The sequence below is a fragment of the Giraffa tippelskirchi genome, chromosome 8 (genome assembly GCF_054371585.1).
Source record: "Giraffa tippelskirchi isolate mGirTip1 chromosome 8, T2T-mGirTip1v1.2.pri, whole genome shotgun sequence".
Lineage (NCBI taxonomy): Eukaryota > Metazoa > Chordata > Mammalia > Artiodactyla > Giraffidae > Giraffa > Giraffa tippelskirchi.
In genome coordinates, this window is record NC_137282.1 from 138038523 (window position 1) to 138060649 (window position 22127).

At 36.5% G+C, this 22127-nt stretch overlaps 1 protein-coding gene across 6 annotated transcripts; it reads left to right on the forward strand.

Annotated features, from left to right (window-relative positions):
* The first annotated feature begins 108 nt into the window (after positions 1–108).
* On the forward strand, positions 109–20933 carry CENPQ (centromere protein Q). 6 transcript variants are annotated; one of them, XM_081520806.1, is made up of 10 exons: positions 109–197; positions 474–590; positions 4851–4990; positions 6335–6389; positions 7435–7561; positions 8169–8237; positions 12373–12502; positions 15201–15320; positions 15559–15633; positions 16699–20933. In XM_081520806.1, the coding sequence occupies exons 3-10, from the start codon at positions 4889–4891 to the stop codon at positions 16828–16830; spliced, it is 810 nt and encodes a 269-aa protein (XP_081376932.1). In that variant the 5' UTR covers positions 109–197; positions 474–590; positions 4851–4888; the 3' UTR covers positions 16831–20933. The 6 variants fall into 6 exon arrangements, with proteins under 6 accessions (XP_081376932.1, XP_081376936.1, XP_081376933.1 ...); XM_081520810.1 differs by having other exon boundaries at positions 7470–7561; XM_081520807.1 differs by lacking the exon at positions 474–590 and having other exon boundaries at positions 7408–7561.
* Positions 20934–22127: the final 1194 nt, after the last annotated feature.

Consider the following 22127-nt stretch of genomic DNA (forward strand, 5'->3'; position numbering starts at 1 on the left):
CCCTCGTTCCAACCAATCCCGTCACGCTCTCGTGGGCGCGCTCCTGATGACGTTAGGGGGCGTAGATAGATGCCCGCCACTCCCCATAGGCGTTTCCGGTTTCTATGTGCTCACTTCCGGGTCTCCGCAGCTTTGGATGGTTTGGGCGCGAAATACTCCGAGCACAGCTCATGAAAGGATTCAAGGATCAGTTTTTGGTGAGTAGTGAAAGCGCTTCGCTCGCCGGTGGCTCCAGTTTGGAGGATGAGTTTTGCGGCCAACTTGGTTGTGGCAAACTTGACGGCTTGTGTTTGAGGAGTTGCAGGTGGTTTTCCAAAAGGAGGGTGGGAGATCCGAACAGGTTTGCCTTTCGCAGCCAGGGATAAACAAAGTACTGTTTGATTCGCAAAGAGGGAGTGAAGCCACGCATGTTTCCTCCCTCCCTTCCCCGAATCATCCTCATCTTCGTCCTGCTTCCTTACTCTTTCCCGCAGTCAGTCGTGGAGCGAAGTGCAGTATTAGTGATGAGTGCCTTTGAGCCTTAAGGAAACTGCGGTTGGCAGCGTCGCTACCCCGAGGCATCCGTTGCAAAAAGGAAACATTGCGTATTTGTAAGTTTTGGCAGACGTCGTGTTAACCTATTGTACCCACATAGAAATTTAAATTGGTGGTTTCCACGAGTTTCAGCAAGCTGACAAAGAAAAACAAGACAACCTAGAATGCCTCCCTGTTTCCTACAGGGTAAAGAATACATTCTTTACTGCAGTATGTAGTCTGAACTCAAACTACAGTTCGAGTCTTGCTTCTGCCCGTTGCTTCTGCACGTGTGAAAGTCTCTGAATTTTCCCTGAACAGACTGACTTCTTTTGAGCTGTCCTGCCAATGGGCCTTTTTTCCTCTCAGATACTCTACTTCCCTTTCTTCTGGCTAAATATTTCAAAATGTAATTCATAAACTACTTTTTTCTCTGAGTACCGTGTATCCCCACATGCACACGCCAGTTTGAGATATGCGCTCGTCTAACAGTTGTTGCACTGTGTATAATTGACTATACCCGGGAACCGTTCTCATATCTGTCTCTGCCTACTACCACTTGTGGTTGTTATTCAGTCACTAAGTCGTGTCCATCCGATTCTTTGATACCCCATGGACTGCAGCACACCAAGCTCCCCTGCCCTTCACTATCTCCTGGAGTTTGCTCAAATTCGTGTCTGATGAGTCAGTGATGCCATCCAACCATCTCATCCTCTGCCTCCCCCTTCTTCTTTTGCCTTTAGTCTTGCCCAGCATCAGGGTCTTTTCCAATGAATCAACTCTTCACATCAGGTGGCCAAAGTACTGGAGCTTTAGCTTCAGCATCAGTCCTTCCAATGAATATTAGGGTTGATTTTCTTTAGCATTGACTGGTTTGATCTCCTTGCAGTTCAAGGGGCTCTCAAAAGTCTTCTCCAACACCACAGTTCAAAAGCATCAATTCTTCAGTGCTCAACCTTTTTTATGGTCCAACTCTCACATCCGTATGTGACTACGGGAAAAACTATAGCTTGACTCTACGGACCTTTGTCAGCAAAGTGATGCCTCTGCTTTTTAATAGGCTGTGTAGGTTTATCGTAGCTTTTCTTCCGAGGAGCAAGCATCTTTTAATGTCGTGGCTGGAGACATCGTCCTCAGTGATTTTGAAGCCCAAGAAAATAAAATCTGTCACTGCTTCCATTTTTTCCCCTCTGTTTGCCATAAAGTGATGGGACTGGATGCCATGATCTTAGGTTTTTGTATGTTGAGTTTCAAACCAGCTCTTTCACTCTCCTCTTTTATCCTCATCAGGAAGCTCTTTAGTTTCTTTGCTGTATGACATATTGCTTCAAGTATGTATCAATGAAAACAGAGCTTTTCAGATGGTCTGTGGTAAAGGACCAGTTTTTTTGTTATTGTTGCTTTAATTTTTAATCAGTCACCACAACTGCTACTTTTGTAAAATACAATAAAAAAAAATTACTAGTCAAATCCATGAAATATACAAGGAAGAACCCCAGTGTAAGCCATAAATTTTGGGTGATGTGATGTGTCATTGTAGGTTCATGGATTGTAGTAAATGCACTGCTCTGGTAAGGGATATTGATAGTAGGGAAGGTGGTGTGGATATAATCAAATTCTGCTTAATTTCTCTAAAAGTTATCTTAAAAAGTCTCTTTTTAAATGAATTACCAGAGAAATTAAACTTTAAAAAAATAAAGCCAGTTATTTTTTGACCAGACCTAACATACTTAAAATTGTTGTCAAATTGCTATAAAAGTTTCTAAATGAATATTTTTAATTTCTGTACTTAAAAAGACTGTAACAGTATGTGAATCAAATTTGGAGTAGCACTGAATTACATGTTATTGAATAAAGAATATCAAGAAAAATGATGAACAAAACCAAACTATAAATAAGTGCCAAATGAGAGAGACCATAAGAGCGCACGGGCTTTTAGAGAGCAATGAGGGAAAGTGGTTAGGAAGGTTTTCAGAAGCAGATGGCTCACAGGAGGAGGGTGGGCAGACAGGAGAGTGAAGCTCAGATAGAACTAGTGCATTATTCACAGTGTGTTCAGAAAATCAAGTCTAGCTGGAAAGGGAGATTCATTTGAGGAGTCGTGGGAGAGATGTATGGAAAGCTTGGCAAGGCTAGATTGCTGAGGACTGCAAATGTCACAGTAAAGAGTTTAGGTATTATGAGGTGGGTATTATTTAAGGGTTTTTATTTTTTAATTTAAAAAAATCACTATTTTCTTCCTGAATTTGGAATTGGAAACAGCTAGTAGGGTTGATTGATGACTTTTCCATGAAATATCAGCTGCAGCCTGTTGGCTCAGGTACGTGCACAAGGCTGGCAAGTTGATGCTAGCTAGGTTGGAAATTCAGCTGGGGCTTTTGGCTAGGTCCTCAGTTCCTCTTCATGTTGACTTTCCTCATCGAGTGTTAGCTGGGTTTCAGGAGCAAATATTCCAAGCAAGGGGTAGTGGCAGCTACTAGTCTGCTCATATTTGGCCAGGAAACTGGTACAGAATCATTTCCACCATATTCTACCACTTAAACTGCTGCAGAGTCTACGAGATTTAAGACAAGGGGACATAGACTTCACCTCTCAATAACAGAAGTGAGAAGGAATTTGTACCATTTTTAGTCTCCTGAATGGAATGAGGAGTAAATCTTAGCCCTCAATGGTTCCCTCACCTGGATGCTTTTCTCCAGTGAACAACCTGAACTCCTGTACATGGCAGCCCTTCCAGGAGAGGTCTACAAGCAAATCTGTCATATTCATTGGTTTCTAAGTAGGGGAAGTAGAGGGCATGAGTGTTTAGTTAAAAGAATTAGACATTTCAAGAATGAAACAGAGGAGACTGGTGTAGTATAAGGTACCACATTGTTCAAGAGCAGAGTAAAGTGTATTTTAGCTTCCACTGTGTTTTATGAATGTGATAGTTGAACCATAAAGAAGGCTGAGCACCAAAGTGTTGATGCTTTTGAACTGTGGTGTTGTAGAAGACCCTTGAGAGTCCCTTGGACTGCAGGGAGATCCAACCATTCAATCCTAAAGGAAATCAATCCTGAATATTCATTGGAGGGACTGATGTTGAGTCTGAAGCTCCAATACTTTGGTCACCTGATGCAAAGAGCTGACTCATTGTATGAAACCCTGATACTGGGAAAGATTGAAGGCAGGAGGAGAGGAGGATGAGATGCTTGGATAGCATCACCGACTCAATGAATGTGAGTTTGAGCAAGCTCCGGGAGATGGTGAAGGACAGGGAAGCCTGGCGTTCTGCAGTCCATGGGGTCGCAAAGAGTCGGACACGACTGAGCAACTGAACAACAACTGTGTTTTGTAACTGATTTGACATGTAGCCCCTAAGTATAGTTCATGATCTTTCAGTTGATTCTTTCCCACCATTTTGGGGGTAGGGGAAAAGCTTAAACTTCCTTTTAAAATTTGAGGAAATAGATTTATCCAGAGTACCTACTTTGTCTGTCTCTAAATCTGCATATATAACTGTATTAATGTAATTAACTTTGAATTTTTAGAAAAGAAATGGTGACTGATTTATCTATATATCTAATTGTGTGTGTGTGTGTGTGTGTAATGTACACACTACACATATTTAGGGGGTGTGTGTGTGCATGTCCACATACTGTACCTAACGGGTACCTAACTCCAAACTGTCTACTCCTTATGGTCTATGCGGAAATGAATATTTTGTTCCTCTGTTTCTTTTAGCAGAGATGCGTTTGGTGTGAAGAACCTTTGTTATAATTCTTGCAACGTAGCAAGAGTTATAGCTTAAATCCTTAAGAGGGAATTTACCACATGAATTTCTATAGTGTAGACTCATGGTATAATCCTAAAAGTTATCTCCTCCCATCTTTGGCATAAATCTGTCTGTGTGTGTGTGCTGAGTCACTTTGAATGATGAATCCATTAAGCCTAAAATAAGAAGACCTAAATGTTACTCTGAGTTGACATTATCTGTGACCAGAAAAAAACAATTCAGCACTTTTATATTTCCCTTTTCTTGGATTTAAGCATGGAGATAACATTACTGTATGGGGGAGTATAAAGTAAGAAATGTGAAAGTGGTTTTGTATGACTTTTTAAGGCCATACAAATGGCAGAAATTTTTTAATGAAATTGAATTAGACATCTTTAATGAGAACCACCATTATTTATTTTAAAATATGTTTAAATGCTTTTAAAACACACAATACTATCCTAAAACTTTCATTCTGATTTTTTAAAGACAAACTTGGAAAATTTATAGGTAACCTTTTTAACAAAATATTTGTAATAAAACAAGTCTTAAGCATTTTTCTGCGTGCTTTTCATCTTTACAGATTTGAAACGCTGTTACAATTGTTCTGTTTAAATCAAGATGTCTAGCAAAGCAAATGCTTCCAAGAAAAAGTCTCAACAGTTAAAAAGAAATCCAAAAAGAAAAATTGATGATGAAGAAGCAGAATTATCAGAGAAAAAGGTAATCATTCAGGACTCATTCAAAGAGTTTATCATTCAATTCAGTTCAGTTCAGTCACTCAGTCGTGTCCGACTCTTTGCAACCCCGTGAACAGCAGCATCCCAGGCCTCCCTGTCCATCATCAACTCCCAGAGTTCACCCAAACCCATGTCCATTGAGTCGGTGATGCCATCCAACCATCTCATCCTCTGTCATCCCCTTCTCCTCCTGCCCTCAATCTTTCCCAGCATCAGGGTCTTTTCAAATGAGTCAGCTCTTCGCATCAGGTGGCCAAAGTATTGGAGTTTCAGCTTCAACATCCTTCTTCCAATGAATATTCAGGATTGATTTCCTTTAGGATGGACTGGTTGGATCTCCTTGCAGTCCAAGGGACTCTCAAGAGTCTTCTCCAACACCACAATTCAAAAGCATCAATTCTTCGGTGCTCAGCTTTCTTTATAGTCCAATTCTCACATCCATACATGACTACTGGAAAAACCATAGCCTTGACTAGACTGACCTTTGTTGGCCAAGTAATGTCTGCTTTTTAATATGCTGTCTAAGTTGGTCATAACTTTCCTTCCAAGGAGTAAACATCTCTTAATTTTATGGCTGCAATCATTCAGGACTCTGGTAAAAATATCATCTGTTCTGTATAAAGGAGTATGTGAAGACTAAAGGTCAGCTTTACTACAAATTATGTAATTTATATTCCATATATAGTTATGTCGGAGCTGCTGCAACATGATTTATAAAAACTTGCAGATAAAGATTTTTTACTTCTTTTCGAACATATTAATCAGAGAATTCTTTGGGGAAGATGCTATGGGACATTGGTAAGGTGTTCAAATGGGAATACTGGTAATAAAGTGTACAGATTCTATTGCTTTCATATATTAAAAGACAAGAGAATCTGTCAGTTGTTGGAGGAGATTTTTATTAACATAGAAGAAAATTAGTGGGAGAGGAATTAGCTTCTTCCTGCCATAATTTTGTGCCTCTCTTATAAAAGAAATAATCAGCATTTTTTTCTCTGTATTAGGCAATGCCTATATTTTTTGTTTTTCAGAAAAAGTATTTAACACTATTTCACAGACAAAATGAGTAATGATTTCTTTAAAACATTCTTTAGCACCATATGAAATTCTGTTATACATTATCACCATTGTTTGGGAGTTGCTTTAGTGTATCCTCCACTTGTGATAAATACACACCTTTTACTGTAGAAGTAGCAATATACTTTTTTTCATCTTTCCAGAAGGTATACGGATTCACGCCAACATACATGACAAATCTATTGCAAAAGCAGTATCTTTTTATCTAGTGCTTAATTGTGTGTGCATGTTTGTGTGTTTTTCTCTCTAGGTTAGAAGCACAGTGAAAAAAAATAAAAATCATCCAAAACATTTGTCTTCTGAAGGTATTTGTTTTCTATGTTTTGTTTCACCATATCTTTCTCAAGCTTTATCTATTTATGAAAAAGTTCTCAGCATCTTGTTTATGAATTCTGCATAAGCAAAACATAGTAATAAATGGTAGCATTCTCATTTTTGCAAGAATACGTAATGCTGGTTAGTCAGATACCTAGGTCAGCTGAAGTTTTACCACCACTAGCAAAATACTGTGTGCATTTCTAAATTGAAAGGAACTAGAGAAATTCAGAATATACAACAGTCAGACTTTTTCTGATTTGTGATATAGAGACACACCTACTGATTTCTCTTTGAGACAAATACCCTCTTCTGCTACCACTGTTTAGATTAGGTTGGAGCTAAGTTTGTCTAGAGTGAATTAGCTTGGAGTGATCATATTTACTTAAATATCACTTCATCGTGGAAGAGTGTTCTACCTACTCACCCAGGAACAAGTTAGGTCCTTTGGTTTTATACTTACATAATGCACAGTGCTTTTTCTTTTGTAATGCTTTGCATACCTTTAACTATAATTATTTAATCTCCCGTCTCTCCAAAATGAATTTTCATGTAAGCCAATAGTGTATCTCCTTTGTTTATTTATTATAAGTAGAACAATGTCAATAACCTACCAGACACTCAGTATCTATTCTTGGTTTGGTTAATTGCCTTTGTTCCAGTTGCCATCCAACATATGGCAGAAACCATTTTCCTAGTCTTCTCAATAAGTCCTTTAATTTGGGTCGTTTCTGAGAACCAGACTTTTATGCTGAATCCTAATAATTGCAGCTTGGTTCTTCATTTAAAATTGTCTTGCATTTGTGTCTGCAGTATCAGTTAATAGTATTTAAGTTAACACAATAACAGCATACTCATATTCAACACCTGGCATTTTATGACTGTGCAATAAAAAACTTAAACAGCTAATACAGCTTTATAGTATTGTGGTTCTCATAATTCCATTAGCTCTTTTTAGATAAATTTGTCCTTGAATCACTTTATAAATAAAAATATACGCATTTCTAGATTAACCACAGTCTCTTCTTTGACCAGTGACAAGACAAACAAAACATACTACTCTAAAACAGGTACAGATAGCATCCAACAAGAGAAAAACCTGGCAACTTCTTTCAAAGAGTAGCAGAGAGCATTTGCAAACTATGATGGAATCAGTAGCAATGTGAGTATGAATTTTTTTCCGTTTTACTGTTTTCATTTCTACTTACGTTTCCTACAAACACAGTATCCTTTTAAATATTGTTATCTATTTTATGGTGATACAGCATTTTTCTCTTTCGCAAGAAGGTTTTTTTAATGTCTTTTGATAGCCTTAGCCTTCAGTAAAAAAAAGCTTTTATTAATGTCAGAAACTTGGAATTTTATCAGTGAAATAAAAGTGAAATCTACATGGCCTAATCTGCTCTCTGTAAACTTATAACTTTTTTCTGTCAAGAGGGATACTTTAGGAAAAAGTTTGCTCAAGTTGATACTTCATATGGAAGCAGTACTAAAAGGAATACAGAGATAGGACTCTGCCATCAAAGCACTGAAATACATGAGAAGAGGCATATAAATTAGTTACAATGATATAATGTGATAAAAAGAACTTAGATTATTCCTCTACTTTAAATGTCCTTGACATAAAATAAAGTGATTGATTCTGCCTGGTTAGTAAGAAGGGACACTTGAAAGAAATTACAAAAAGTGAACAGATTATATTAGTAATGTTTCAAACTAATAATTATTCAATCCCAATATTTATTCAATCCCTATTTTTTCTTTTCTAGAGCAATTCTGAGTGACAGTATTAGAGAAAGTAAGCAAATTCAGTATCATCTGAATTTCCTAAAGAAAAGGTAATATAGTTACACAATTAAAAAAACAGTTGAAACGTAATTGGTAAAACTCCAGTCTGTTCTTGTGTTACCAGAACAGATATTTATGGAATATAAAAGTTTTTTATTTGGGGTTTTCATTCTTTTGTTGTTGTTGTCATTTTAAGATGAACGGTTTGGGAATATGTAATCTACCCTAAGCTGCTGCTGCGTGGAATTCTGAAGTAAGTTAAATTTAAGGGAGTTTATGAAGAATCTGAAAATCAAAGGCACCTACTTCCAAAGTTCACTTCTCTGTGTTGAGGTTTGGGAAAAAAAAATGCCAACTATTAACTCCATTCAACTTCATTTTGAACAACTGCAAGTTAACAGTTCACCGCTCTCATTTGATACTTAGCCTATTGCAGTGTTTTCTCTTCACTGCATAGGAGATAACATTATTTGTAACAAGTATAATTTTCCAGGATACTATTGCTGTTTATTTCTGGCAGGTCACAGATGGAGGTTTCTTTTCAAGTGTTTTTTGTACTGTTTTTAAATAACTTTATTTATTTATTTATGGCTGTGCTATGCTGGGTCTTCATTGCTGTGTGGGCTTTTCTCTAGCCGTGGCAAGTGGGGGCTACTCTCTAGCTGCAGTACATGGGCTTCTCATTGTGGTGGCTTCTCATTGTGGTGGCTTCTCTTGTTGCAGAGCCCAAGCTCTAGGGTGTACAGGCTTTAGTAGTTGCAGCTCCCAGGCTGTAGAGCACATTCTCAATAGTTGTGGCACAGGAACTGAGTTGCCCCGAGGCATGTGGGATCTTCCTCAACAGGGTCAAACCTGCGTCTCCAACGTTGTCAGGCAGATTCTTTACCACTAAGCCAACCAGGGAAGCCCTCCAACTGTTCTTTAACGTCACCACTGCCAATAATTTTCAGTGACTTCTTTTTTCCTACTATCTGCCCTAAGCTGCTGCTGCATGGAATTCTGAAGTAAGTTAAACTTAGGAGAATGTATAAAGAATCTGAAAATCAAAAGCACCTACTTTCAGCTTTCTTTTTATGGAAGAATGTTCTGCATCTTAGTTTCCTCAGGTTTGCCTGGAAATGTTTGTGACCTAGTACTTTACTCTTGGGAAGTGTGAGCACAAATACTGCTTTTCTAAATATAATTCTCAATGGTATTAATAGTAAGAAAATAGAAAGGGTAAGATGGGATAGAGTGGATGGGTATGAGAGTTTGTGGAGACAGGTTGAAGAGATTAAAGAAAGACAACTAGTAGTGAACTTGTAAACTGTTTACAGGAATGACAACCTGTTAGTAAAGAAGAAGAAGTGGCTAAAAATTTAATAGATAAACTAATACATAATAAAAGTATAGCAAAAATAAAGTGTAGCTATTTATGATCTTTTTAATATGGGGCAGGTAGCCATGTTTGGTGTGTATGAACGAGAATATTTTAGTATGTAATAGCTATTCTTCACAGCGATCACACTGGATCATCAGAAAAGATGAAATTCTGTTCAACAGATAGCCTGTTTTTTCACAACACAGCAGCCGTGGAGATACATATTTCAAAGACTGCTTATTTATTGTCTCCTCATTTTTGCTTTCACAGCTCACTTTCTTTAGCTCCCAAAGTAGCAATACTCGAGATACTTTCCCTTCTACTGATGTGACGGAGTGTAGCCTTAGCAAATTGATTCTAATTAGAATCTGAACAAATTTTCCTCTAGCAACATTTCTGTGGGCTTCCCTGGTAGCTCAGCTGATAAAGAATCCACCTTCAATGCAGGAGACACCAGTTTGAGCCCTGGGTTGGGAAGATCCCCTGGAGGAGGGCATGACAACCCACTCCAGTATTCTTGCCTGGAGAATCCCCATGGACAGAGGAGTCTGGCGGGGGCTACAGTCCACGAGGTCACAGAGTCAGACACGACTGAGCAACTAAGCACAGCACAGCATGTCTCCAAGTATAGTTGGAACACTTGTGTGTCTCTAAGATACTTTGTGAATAAAAGTGATAGAGAAGTATGTTTCCTGGTGTATTAACATATTAAAATCCTACAGTAAATAAATCTGTTTCAGTTTGTTTAACCTGGTGGTAGAGGTTTAGTTGCTAAGTCATGTCCAGCTCTTGAGACCCTATACACTGTAGCCCACCAGGCTTCTCTGTCCATGGGACTTCCCAGACGAGAATACTGGAGTGGGTTGCCATTTCCTTCTCCAGAAGATCTTCCCAACCCAGCATCTTCCAAGTTAGTATTTACCACTGCTGCTGTTGCTAAGTCGCGTCAGTCGTGTCCGACTCTGTGCGACCCCATAGACGGCAGCCCACCAGGCTCCTCCGTCCTTGGGATTCTCCAGGCAAGAATACTGGAGTGGGTTGCCATTTCCTCCTCCAGTGCATGAAAGTGAAAAGTGAAAGTGAAGTCGCTCAGTCGTGTCCAACTCTTCACGACCTCATGGGCTGCAGCCTACCAGGCTCCTCCATCCATGGGGTTTCCCAGGCAAGAGTACTGGAGTGGGGTGCCATTGCCTTCTCCAAGTATTTACCACAGGAATTCTTTATTTTATAATTAGTCTCGTCTCTGCTTCTGTCTGCATGTTGTCTTCATTCTTTTAGATAAGTTGTCCTCAGTAGATTAGAACTGTATATATAGATAGCTTCCTGTTTATCTTTTAAGCCTTGTGAAGAAAGGCAGAAGAAAGCTCTTAGCTTCTTAGCTTCAGTTAGAATATTCTGGGTGATGGATTCTGATTGGCTTGGGTGATTTGCCTCTCATTGTACTGATTTTGTGGCAAGAGCTGTTATGATTGATATAGATTGAATCATATATGCTTTTTCTTGTCATGAAACAATAGAGTTGCTAGTCAATAAAAATTAGCCACTACGCTTTCTAGAGGAACATATTTTGGGGAATTCTGACTTATAGATATACAATGTTGTAAATGGTGCTTAGATGTTGTTGACATAGTATTATGATAGGTATATTGTAACATGATAAACACTGGTTATATTTTTAGTTTAATAAGATTTTGTAGAATAACCTACAAATTTAGAACATTTGAAACAGTGAATGACCTTTCTGCAGAACAGGTTTGATAAAGATTTAGAAAAAAAACTGTTTATAAAGGGAATCTTTATTTTACTTAAACCAAAAATTCAGACAGGTTTTGTGCTTATGGGCCAATGATGATTTGGGGAATAGCTGAAGTTTGTCCTGACAGTTTAATGAAAAGTATGATTGATAGAGTTTAAACAACCTACTTTTTTCTTTATAAAAATTAATATTTTGAGTAAGATCCTGGGAAGACAAATCTTGGGTTCCACTGTTCTTCTAATTGCCTGCAAATCTCAAGTCGTAGGACTTTTTTAGGATATAGATACACTGTTATTAGACAGGAGGAACCAAATTTAGATTTTGCTTCTTGATTTCTTCCTCATGGAACTCAAGAATCAAACCTGGGAAAGCTGTATTGCTGCCTGCTGGAAGTGAGGTTAGATGTAGGTCAGTTTCTGTTGGTGACTTAACCAGGTTTGAAGGGGATTTTTGTTTTCTTTTTAACAAAGCGCTCTAATCTCTGTTTGGTTTGTGTTAAATTCCATGTTTTGTTTGTGTTAACCTCCATGTTAAACTCTAAGTGTTCTTTAAAATCATTAAGTTAGGAAAAAATCATTAACTGACACAGGCGTTCTCTTTTATTGGTCACATTCTGTGAAACAACTGAGATTTAAAGTTCAGAGTCGTAGTTAAGACTAACAGAATAATGTTCCATCTCTTACCAGAAATTCACATTAAATGATAGACTTGTGAACTATAACAGTCCAGGAAACACATTCAGAAGATACAAGGAAATTTTTAGTTTATTTTAAACTGTGTATAAATAATCAATTGTTAAATGTGTAAAATAGAAACTTTGCCTTTTATAAAGCAGCTAAGGTACACCATGATTTGTGGTAAATCTTAATCAATTGAAAGACTTAATGAGGACTTGTCAGGGCTTTTGGTGGGGGGGAGGCTTACCGCTAAGATTAGCCACTGTTAATAAAAGAATATTACAGCCTTTAGAAATATGAGAGAAAGAAAAAGGGGACTACAGTATTTCAAAACAAAAACAATACTAATGGTACTCAAAAATAAGCAGTTCTGTTTTTATTCTATCCCAAAGATTGCTGCAAGTGTGTGAAACCCTGAAAGTCCCTCCCAAAAAGCTGCAAGATTTATCTCATGTGTCAAGTCTACTGAAAATGGAAAAGGCACAGCACAGAGCTAATGAGGAAGGTCTGGCATCATTGCAGGTATGAAGTTTGAAAAAGGAATTCATCATTAAGGGAAAGGGGAAGAGATTTAATTTAATTAAAAGTTTTTTAAATTATGTTATTCTTCTAATAACTAGTACTACATCTTGGACCAGGTGTTTTATAAACTTTTTTTTTTTTAATCAAAGCAAAACCTTTCAATTTTGGTCCTCTAAAGTTAAGACTGTATCTAATATATTTGTAATTAAGCAGCAGCCTTTTTTTTTTTTATCAGACTTTAAATATGATGAACTGTCTTCTTATTTTTGATTAGCAAGTTATAGGAATTCATCACTAAATGCTGTAGAATTTCAAAACATTGTATTAGTTTTTCTGTCCTTCAGTGCTACTTGACAAGAAGAGCACAATCATCATATTATTTCTATAATCATTATAGATAACATGTAACAAGAGACTTCTATGTTCTAGTCACTGTTCTAAGCACTTTACAGTTATAGCCCTTAATGACTTAAAGAGGCCTGCGCTATATTTCATGTTTTACAAATGTGAAAAAGAGAAATATTGGCACTTTTAGTTGAACCTTAGACAAACTGCTCACAGTTGTGATGCAGTCCTATTAGTCCAACCTTAGGGCATGTGATTTTTGATCTTTATCCTGTGAAAGGTAGTGGGAGATAATATTTGCTATTAGGATAAACAACAGGCTTTTAATTAGTGGATACTTTAGCAATTAAGAAAAGCAATCTTAAGGGGCTTATTAAATAATTATTAAAACTAAAACAGATTGGACCGTATATCCCTTTGCTGTTTTGAAGTAGTTTATAGATCTGGTCTTTGTCAGCAGGTCAGCTTTGTAAAGTAACAAGTCTGTTAATTTATTACAAGGTGGTGGTAGTTTAAACAAGGGATGCATCCCCAGTGAGTTCTAATAAGTCAGCATTCACAAATAGGTCATTCCAGCTTTTCCATGTGATTGAGAATAAAAATGGAAAGGTTTATTTGTGAGTAGCAGATCTACATATATTGTAAATTTACGTTGTTGTTGTTCAGTCACCAAGTCATGTCCGACTCTTGGAGACCCCATGGACTGTAGCATGCCAGGTTTCCCCGTCCCTCACCATCTCCCGGAATTTGCCTGGTGCTACCATCCAACTATCTCATCCGCTGTTACCCTCCTCTCCTTCTGCCTTCAAGATTGACTGGTTTGGTCTCCTTGCTTTCCAAGGGACTCTCAAGAGTCTTCTCCAACACGACAGTTTGAAAGCTCTGCCTTCTTTATTGTCCAGCTCTCACATCCATACATGACTACTGTAAATTTATAGTGGTTTTCTCACTTTCTTTAATGTGTGAGATTATATTTAACTTTCATTCCAGTGTTACTTTGCAAGAGTATATTTTCAATACTGACATTAGCTCCTCCCCTTAATGAACAGTTGGGTGGCATAATATGGCTTTTTTTTTTTAATTTCAGCTTTCTTTGAGATATAAGTAGCAAAATGGTAAGGTATTTAAAGTGTACATCTTGGTGATTTAATGTATCTGTACATTGTGAAAGGATTTCCCCCCATCTTGTTAATTAATGCATCTGTCACCTCACTTTTTTTTTGGTAAGGACATTTAAGTCCTACTTTCACTTATATAATACAAATTTCAGTTATATAATACATTGTTCTCCATGTTTTGTATCAGATCCTGTGACCTTGTTTGGCCTAGTAAATGGAGCTCACAGACCTAGAGTTTGGGGTACTCAGGAATCAGCACATTCTTTCTGTAAGGGCTACATGATAAACATCTTGCTCTTTATGATTTGCATTGGTTTAAATTGCACGATGCTTTTTGTTTTTTTAACATCCTTTAGAAAGGTAAAAATCATTCATAGCTCTTGAACCAATCAAAAAGAGCCCATGAGCAGTTGCAGACCTCTGCAGGTACCCTTTCTAATGGTTTCTAGAAGCCATAATATATTTGTTAAGGAAGATTGCTATAATTGACAGTAACAATTCTGCTTTCAATATTTGGAAAATGATGTTAAATGTAAATATCAACCATATTGCTCATCAGGATTTTGGAGTTATTACTTCATTACTTTCATGTGGGTTCTGTGTGGCTTATTTACTTGTTCCCTGATCCCCAGAGGCCGTGCTGTTCTTTGCTGTTGCTAGGACTAGATTTGAAAGCAATGTAATACTTAATACCATTTAGAAACCCAGAAGCTGGCTAACTCTATGTGTGGCCTGCAGTCAGTACACCCCTGGTATTCCCGTATTTATTTCATTCATCTATTTTCTCTTTGTTTTCCTCCATATGTTTTATGTTCTTTTTATGTGAGAAACTGCCACTCATTTCCTGTTATTATCTTTGCCCTAATGTTCAGCACTTTTTCTTTTGGCAAATGAAAATAGCACTCAGATGTTCCTAAATTAGAGTTTCTCTGCTATTACATACTGCTTAAGGAATGCTGCTGTACCTGCTGCTGTGAATCCTTGGGTTCTGCTAAATTCACATAGGTCTTCCAGGATCTCTGATACCAGGAGCTTTGGTAAGTTTTTGAGGAAACGTTCATGTACATCTTTGTTCCATTAGTAAATCAATCTCTAGGGAGACTTTTTTGAAAGAAAAATGAAAATTATCAGTTTCTTCCAGAAGTGTTTCAATATATAAGATGTTTTTAAAAATGTTTGGTTTTCACTTAATAGTATATTTAATTTAAAACATTAGCTTTCTCTTTCTGATGCAGGAAGAAACAGATAAAATGGTAGCAACTATAGAGACAATGACTGGGGATATTCACAGCCTAAAGAACAAAGTTTATGTTCTGACAAGTGAGGTGGAAGAAGAAGAAAAGAAGATAAAACAGGTAATTGTTCCAAAAACAAAAAAGTTATTACTAGAACCTGGATATAATTTTTCATTATTAGATTTTACCCAGACAGCTTTTAATGTATGGCAAAAACCACTACAATATTGTAAAGTAATTGGCCCCCAACGAAAATAAATAAATTTATTAAAAATAAAATAATAATAATAAGAGAAATCAACTTTTTGAAACAATCTAGCTTTACAAAATAATCTGTAGCTTTCTTTTTCTACTTCAGATGTTTCAAGTAGATAATGGGGTACTCTCTCTTCCTGAACTTTCTCAAAAGAGTCTCAGAGCACCCATGCTTCAGGTTAGTACTTACAATTTACCGTATTAACTGAATCACCAGTTTAAATTTCATATATGTAAAAACATTGTATGCTTATATGCTACTTCTTCTTCTTTTAAACAAATGAAATCTATGATATAAACTGTAAGGGAAAATTATTTTTCTCATGTGATGGTATAGTTTGAACATGTCATGCTTGTCAAGTCGCTGTATAACATTCCATTATATGGATGTGCCATAATATAATTTGTGGAGATTTTGGAAATAAATAATTTTTCTAGTACAGGTAATGCTATGTTCACCTTTGTATACGCATTATTACACATTTGTATAGTCGTGGCTGTAGGATAGATTTCTGAAAGTAAATTCTGACAGTTGCTTTGTTTATGCTTCTAATAATGGCATGTAACTCTTCCTAAAATAATATACTATGTCCTATTTGTAGTAGGCTGCACACTGGTTACTTATCTTTTTTCAAAGGTCCCCAATAGATACTGTAGTGTCACTGTTTACCCTGGTAGAAAGTCTGTATGTTTTCTCAAAAAGTAACAATTTTCATATCTAAAATCTACGTAGGGTGTGAGGAATGGGAATGGGCAGAGAAGAAACAGAATAATATAGATTTAAAAGAAGAATGGCAATTAGTTGATAGATAATTGCAGTTGAGTGATTGTATAAGATTATTATTATATCATTCTCTAAATAACATATCAATACATATAACATTTTTCATAGTGAAAGGTTAAAAACTAATTACATGGGTAAAGTCAAAAGGTACACACTTCCAGTTACTTATAAATAAGTCATGGGGATGTAATGTATAAGCTGGTGACTAGCGTTAATACTGTATTGTATATTTGGAAGTTGCTAAGAAAGTAGATCTGAAAGTTCTCATCACAAGGAAAAAAAACATTTGTAACATGTTTGGTGATAGATGTTAACTAGACTTACTGTGGTGATCATTTTGCAGTGTATACAAATATCAAATCATTATGTTGTATGCCTGAATCTAATATAATGTCCATGTCAATTATATATCAATGAAAAATAAATTTTTAAAAATGAATTATTCTATCATGCCCACAGAAAGAAATTCTGACGCTAATTCCAAATCAGAACAGTCTTCTGAAGGACTTGGAAGTTCTCCGTAATTCATCCCAGATGAAACACATGTTCACCTTCATTGAAGAAGTCTATAAAAGACTGGATGCCTCTTAAAGAATTGGGGTGGTTTTTTTTTGTATATTGTCCCATATTAATTTAATGTTTTTGAATTTGTAAAAATGTTAATCTATGTGATATTGCAGAGGCTGAGGCTTCTTCAGATATGCACTTTAAAATTAACCTCTATAGATCTACCGTTAGCATCTAATGTAGGCCTTAAAGACTGTGTTTATCAGTTCACAAGTCTAGGAACTCACATTTATGTTACTGTATCTCCAGTTATGTGCCCATAACCATAAAGTGAGAATAGCCACAGTCTGATGGTTTATAATGGCTGGATAGAGCTTGTTTATTGTTTAATGCAAAGCAAGTGTGATACTATGATTTAATATATGTAAATTGTTTACAGTGCCTAGCATGTAAGAACATAAGCATTTGCTCTCCTTATTGTTCTTTAGCTGATGACTTGCATTGTCTGTCTGGTCACGTGGAACTCGCAACATCCCCAAATGCCTTTGCTCTTTCACACAACACCCTAGACTTTTTGTGGCATCATTAAGATCTGCCAGGTGTCTTTAACTTTAAAGGCAGCATGAACGTTTTGTTTCTTTGTTTAGGTTGGTGAATAGATGTTGTTTATTTTCTACCCTCATCAGAGCATACCTTTATTTCATAAAATTGTTAAAAAGAAACCCAAGCTCATTTACTCCCTTAAAACAAATGCCAAACCAAAAAAGAAAAAAAAAAAAAAATCCCTTTTTTCTAAACCTTTCCTTATAATGATAATAAGCATATACAAGTGAAGAAATTATCACTTAAATATATTAAAAATCATTTTTGACCAATCCCAGGATATCGTCTGGGTTGCTTTTAAGTATTTGTAAAATAAAATAACTAATTTAATTACTTTTCTGTCTAACCTAGGATGTTTAGTCAGTTTATTTAGAAGATACAATAATTCTGGTAATGCCCTCCAGGCTGAGACCACCAGGAAGACAGCTTGGGTTAAACAAGTCAGGTTGAGTGCTCACTGTAGTCATTCGGAACCTTGGGCAGCTCAGCAAAAGGGTCAGAAGCAATATCCTCTTAGGAAATAATGGTCAAGAAGGACATTAGCAGATTTTAAGGGGAGGAAGATCTTCGAGAAAGGAAACCTGTAGTGCAGCATTTAAAGAAAACACGATTGTATATGCTTTGGACTGTCTACTATGTGCTAGGAAAAGCAACTAAAAAAAAGATTTTATAAAATGTCTTAAAACTTAAAAAGCCGTCACTTGGAAATTTATAGTCTTATGTTTCTTAGAATGCTAGGAGAGCCCCAAACTCACTGATTTTTGTCATTAGTTATGATGTTTATAATAGTTTTTGGTGGGATGAAGGAACTAAGTCTACTGTTCTGTCAGAACATCTGTTTAACAGGTGATTGAAAGTCAACAGGAATTTCAGTTCACCATTATTGCTAAGGGGTAGTTCTTTATCACACATAAACTGGTCATACTACCCTCTTATAGCTTAGAAATGGAGAAGGAAATGGCAACTCACTCCAGTATTCTTGCCTAGAGAATCCTGTGGACAGACGAGCCTGGTGGGGTGCTGTCCATAGGGTCGCACAGAGTCGGACACGACTGAAGCGACTTAGCATGCATTGGAGGAGGAAATGGCAATCCACTCCAGTATTCTTGCCTGGAGAATCTCAGGGACAGAGGAGCCTGGTGGGCTGCTGTCTGTGGGGTTACACAGGGTCAGACATGACTGAAGTGACTTAGCATGCATGCATGCATGCATAGCTTAAAAAAGTGCATGATCTAATTTTTAGATATCTACAGTATCTTCTGGCAGGTAGGCAAAATATACAACATTTTCTTCAAAGGCTGAATTTTGGTGTACTCTTTGTGAAGAATTTAAGAGGTAATAACAAACCCAAATAAAATTGAAATTCAACTACACAAGGTCGCAGTAATGCAGATGGTCATCCTCTTGAAATATTCTTGTCTAAATTCTTATATACAAAGGCCATGCCAACTATGATACACGTTCTCTTCAGTGACTGATAAGTACCAATGGCAGAATCTTTAAATTCTAAAAGATAAAATATTTTGGAACAAAGGATATATGGTATAAAAATGTAGCCTGTGATAAAGATAGCATATCAAATAAAATGTAGAGAAAATATATTATTCAGTAAATGATCTTGAAGAAACTAGCTAACTCCACTGGGGAGAGAGCTGGAGCATGGGTGCATACGTACTAAGTCACTTCAGTTGTGCCTGACTGAGCAACATACGGACTATAGCCCATCAGACTCCCCTGTCGAAGGATTCTTCAGGCAAGAATACCAGAGTGGTTGTCATGCCCTCCTTCAGGGGATCTTCTCAACCCAGGGATCGAACCCATGTGTGTTTACATCTTCTGCATTGACGGGGGGGCCAGGGATTCTTTACCACTAGCACCACCTGGAAAGCCCAGGGGGTGGAGGGGTGGTGGTGGTAAATATTCCTACTTTATGACAGAATAGATGCAAAATAAATAAAATTAAATAAAAGATAGAAACTAAAAAGGATTTATGAATGAATTACTGATGTTAGTGTCTAAACCCCTACATACATACTCCTCTTGTAGTACTTTGTTGCATTTCGCAGATACTGCATTTTTTACAAACATTTATGGCCATCCTGTATCGAGCAATATGCAATATTGATGCCATTTTCTGAACACTGTTATTTTTTAATTAAGGTGTCTACATTGTTTTTTAAGATATAATACTGTTGTACAGTTAATAGACTTATAGTATAATATAAATGGAATTTTTATATTCACCATAAAGTAAAAAAATCGATGTGACTTTGTGGTGAGATTTGCTTTATTGTGATCTGGAACTGAGCCTGCAGAATCTATGAAGTATGCCTGTATTATGCATATAAACAAAGATAAAACCATAAAGGAAAAAAAATCAGTAGATCACTACATAAAACTTTGAACTTTTTAAGATAAAATTTTTAAAAAAACAAGCCAAAGGCACAGCACGACTGAAAAATATCTGCAACATATATAAAACATAATATTTTTATTCATAAAGCTCTAAAATCCAGTAACAGGTTAAATACCAATAGGAAAATGGGCAATTCTCAAAGGAAATAAGTAGTCAATAAGTATCAATACTTGAAAGATTTTCAACCTTAAAAATCGTGTAAATGCAAATGAAGACAAAACTTTTTCAACTATTGGATTGGAAAAGATTGAAAAAGATGGAAAGGGAAAGTTGTTGAACATACAGGAAAATGGGTACCCAGTAATGCTGCTGAAGGAAGGAGGGCAAATGGTGTCATTTGGCGGGGGGCAGGGGGAGTGCAACCTGTACAGATACGTTAACAGAAACACAGTTTACTGGCAGTCATTTAAAGTCATTACTTTAATTCTTCCATTCTCACAACTCTCAGTTGGGCATATGTTTAACAAACAGGTTTTGCCTAAATATGAGACACCTGCTCAGTGACCCAAAATTAAAGGATTTAGTTTCTTTTATTTCGTTGGATAGAATATCTTGGCATTGTTTTCTGAAAATAAATGCAGGTGCACCCGTCAAAATTAATATTTGAGTCATTTAGATTGGTGTAGTTTCCAAACAGAAGTCTCCTAAATCCTCTCAGATTTCATTCACTGTCAAGAAATATTCAGCTTTAAGGAAGAAAGAAGGAAAGCAAAAACAGAAATTCATGTTTCCCATGTGCACTTTATTCTTTCTAAAGTGACTGATGTATTTTTCTGTCCTAATTAGTTTTCTTGTTAAGAGTTGCTGCCTTTTCTTTCTGACTAACTTCACTCTATAGGACAGTCTCTGGGTCCATCCACGTCTTTACAAATGACCCAATTTCGTTCTTTTTCGTGGCTGAGTGATATTCCTTGTATATATGTATGACATCTTTACCCATTCTTCTGTTGATGAATGTTTAGGTTGCTTGCATGTTCTGGCTATTGTAAATAGTAATGCAGCGAACTTCGGGGTGTACTCTGTGGTGACCGAAATGGGAAGGAAATGCAAAAGAGAGGGAATATATGTATACATATAGCTGATTGATTCAGTTTATCCTACAGGAAAAACTAACACAACATTGCAAAGCAACTATACCCCAATAAAAGTTAATTAAAAACATCAAAAAGATTAGCTGTCCTTGAATGTATTTCTTGCCATTCACTGCCACACCACCACTTTCATTAAAGTGGCCGCTGCTTGTAGAAACCATATCCAAACACTGGTCATATTTGTTAAAACTGGACAAAGAGGAAGATAAAGGAGGGACATTTTCCAAATGCAACAAAGTGGGAATTCCTTTGGTAGTCCAGTTGTTATGACTTAGTGCTTTCACAGCCAGGGGCCCAGATTCCATCCCAGGTCTCAGGGGTTTAAGCTACCACAAGCTGCATGGCGAGGCCAAAAAAAAAACAAAAACTATTATACTTTTTTTTAAATGAATTTTTTCTTAATTAATAGAAACAAATGTGCCTTAAAATCAGTTTTAATCATTTCTACCCCTAAGGAGTTCCTTAAAATTAAGGTAGATTTTCAAATAGAATGAAAGCTATATAATAACGAAAATAACAGTGATAAAGTGGCTAATATTTATTGATCTGTGCTACATGCCAGGCACTGTTGTAAGCCCATTACATGTATACATGCATTTATACCAATATTTAATCCTAATTATGGGGATCAAACCCCATAGTAATCAGTATTATTCACATCCTACATAATCTGAGGCAGAGGAAGCTAAGTATCAGATCACTCAAATAGTAAGTGATAGAGCTAGAACATGAAAAAAAATTATAATTTTGACTTGTTAGGAATTTGCTGATAAGCTACAAATAGAAGGTAGTTCTGAAGCTAATGAGTGAATCCTAATAGAACAATGCACAACTATTTGATAATATGTATTATGAATTTGTTCAGTTGGATTTCTAGAAGAAAATCTTAAATTTATCTAACATTAGAAACCTTCTTTCTCCCTTTTTTTCCTTTTTTCCTTTTAATTTCAAGAGTCAAAAGTTTAGGTTAGGGTGGGGAAAGGGGCGGGTCGGGGTTTCAGGATGGGGGGACACATGTGCACCCATGACTGATTAATGTCAATGTTTGGCAAAAACCATTACAATATTGTAAAGTAATTATCCTCCAATTAAAGTAATTAAAAAAATTTTCATTTGGCAATGGATATTTGGTAACCTATCATTCCACTGTAGAATTTGAAAAAAATTTTCTTTACACCCAAATATATATATATATATATATAAACATATATATTTACCCAAATTCTCACATTTTGTGGGATTTTATGATCAATGTTTCATTTTGATTTTTT

What these genes read in the sequence shown, in the direction of transcription:
- CENPQ (XM_081520806.1), top strand. Translation starts at nt 4,889, where the DNA reads ATGTCTAGCAAAGCAAATGCTTCCAAGAAAAAGTCTCAACAGTTAAAA. An exon ending in ATGATGGAATCAGTAGCAAT is followed by an intron (nt 7,562 to 8,168) that starts GTGAGTATGAAT and finishes TTTCTTTTCTAG; the next exon opens with AGCAATTCTGAGTGACAGTA. An exon ending in AAGAAAAGAAGATAAAACAG is followed by an intron (nt 15,321 to 15,558) that starts GTAATTGTTCCA and finishes TTTCTACTTCAG; the next exon opens with ATGTTTCAAGTAGATAATGG.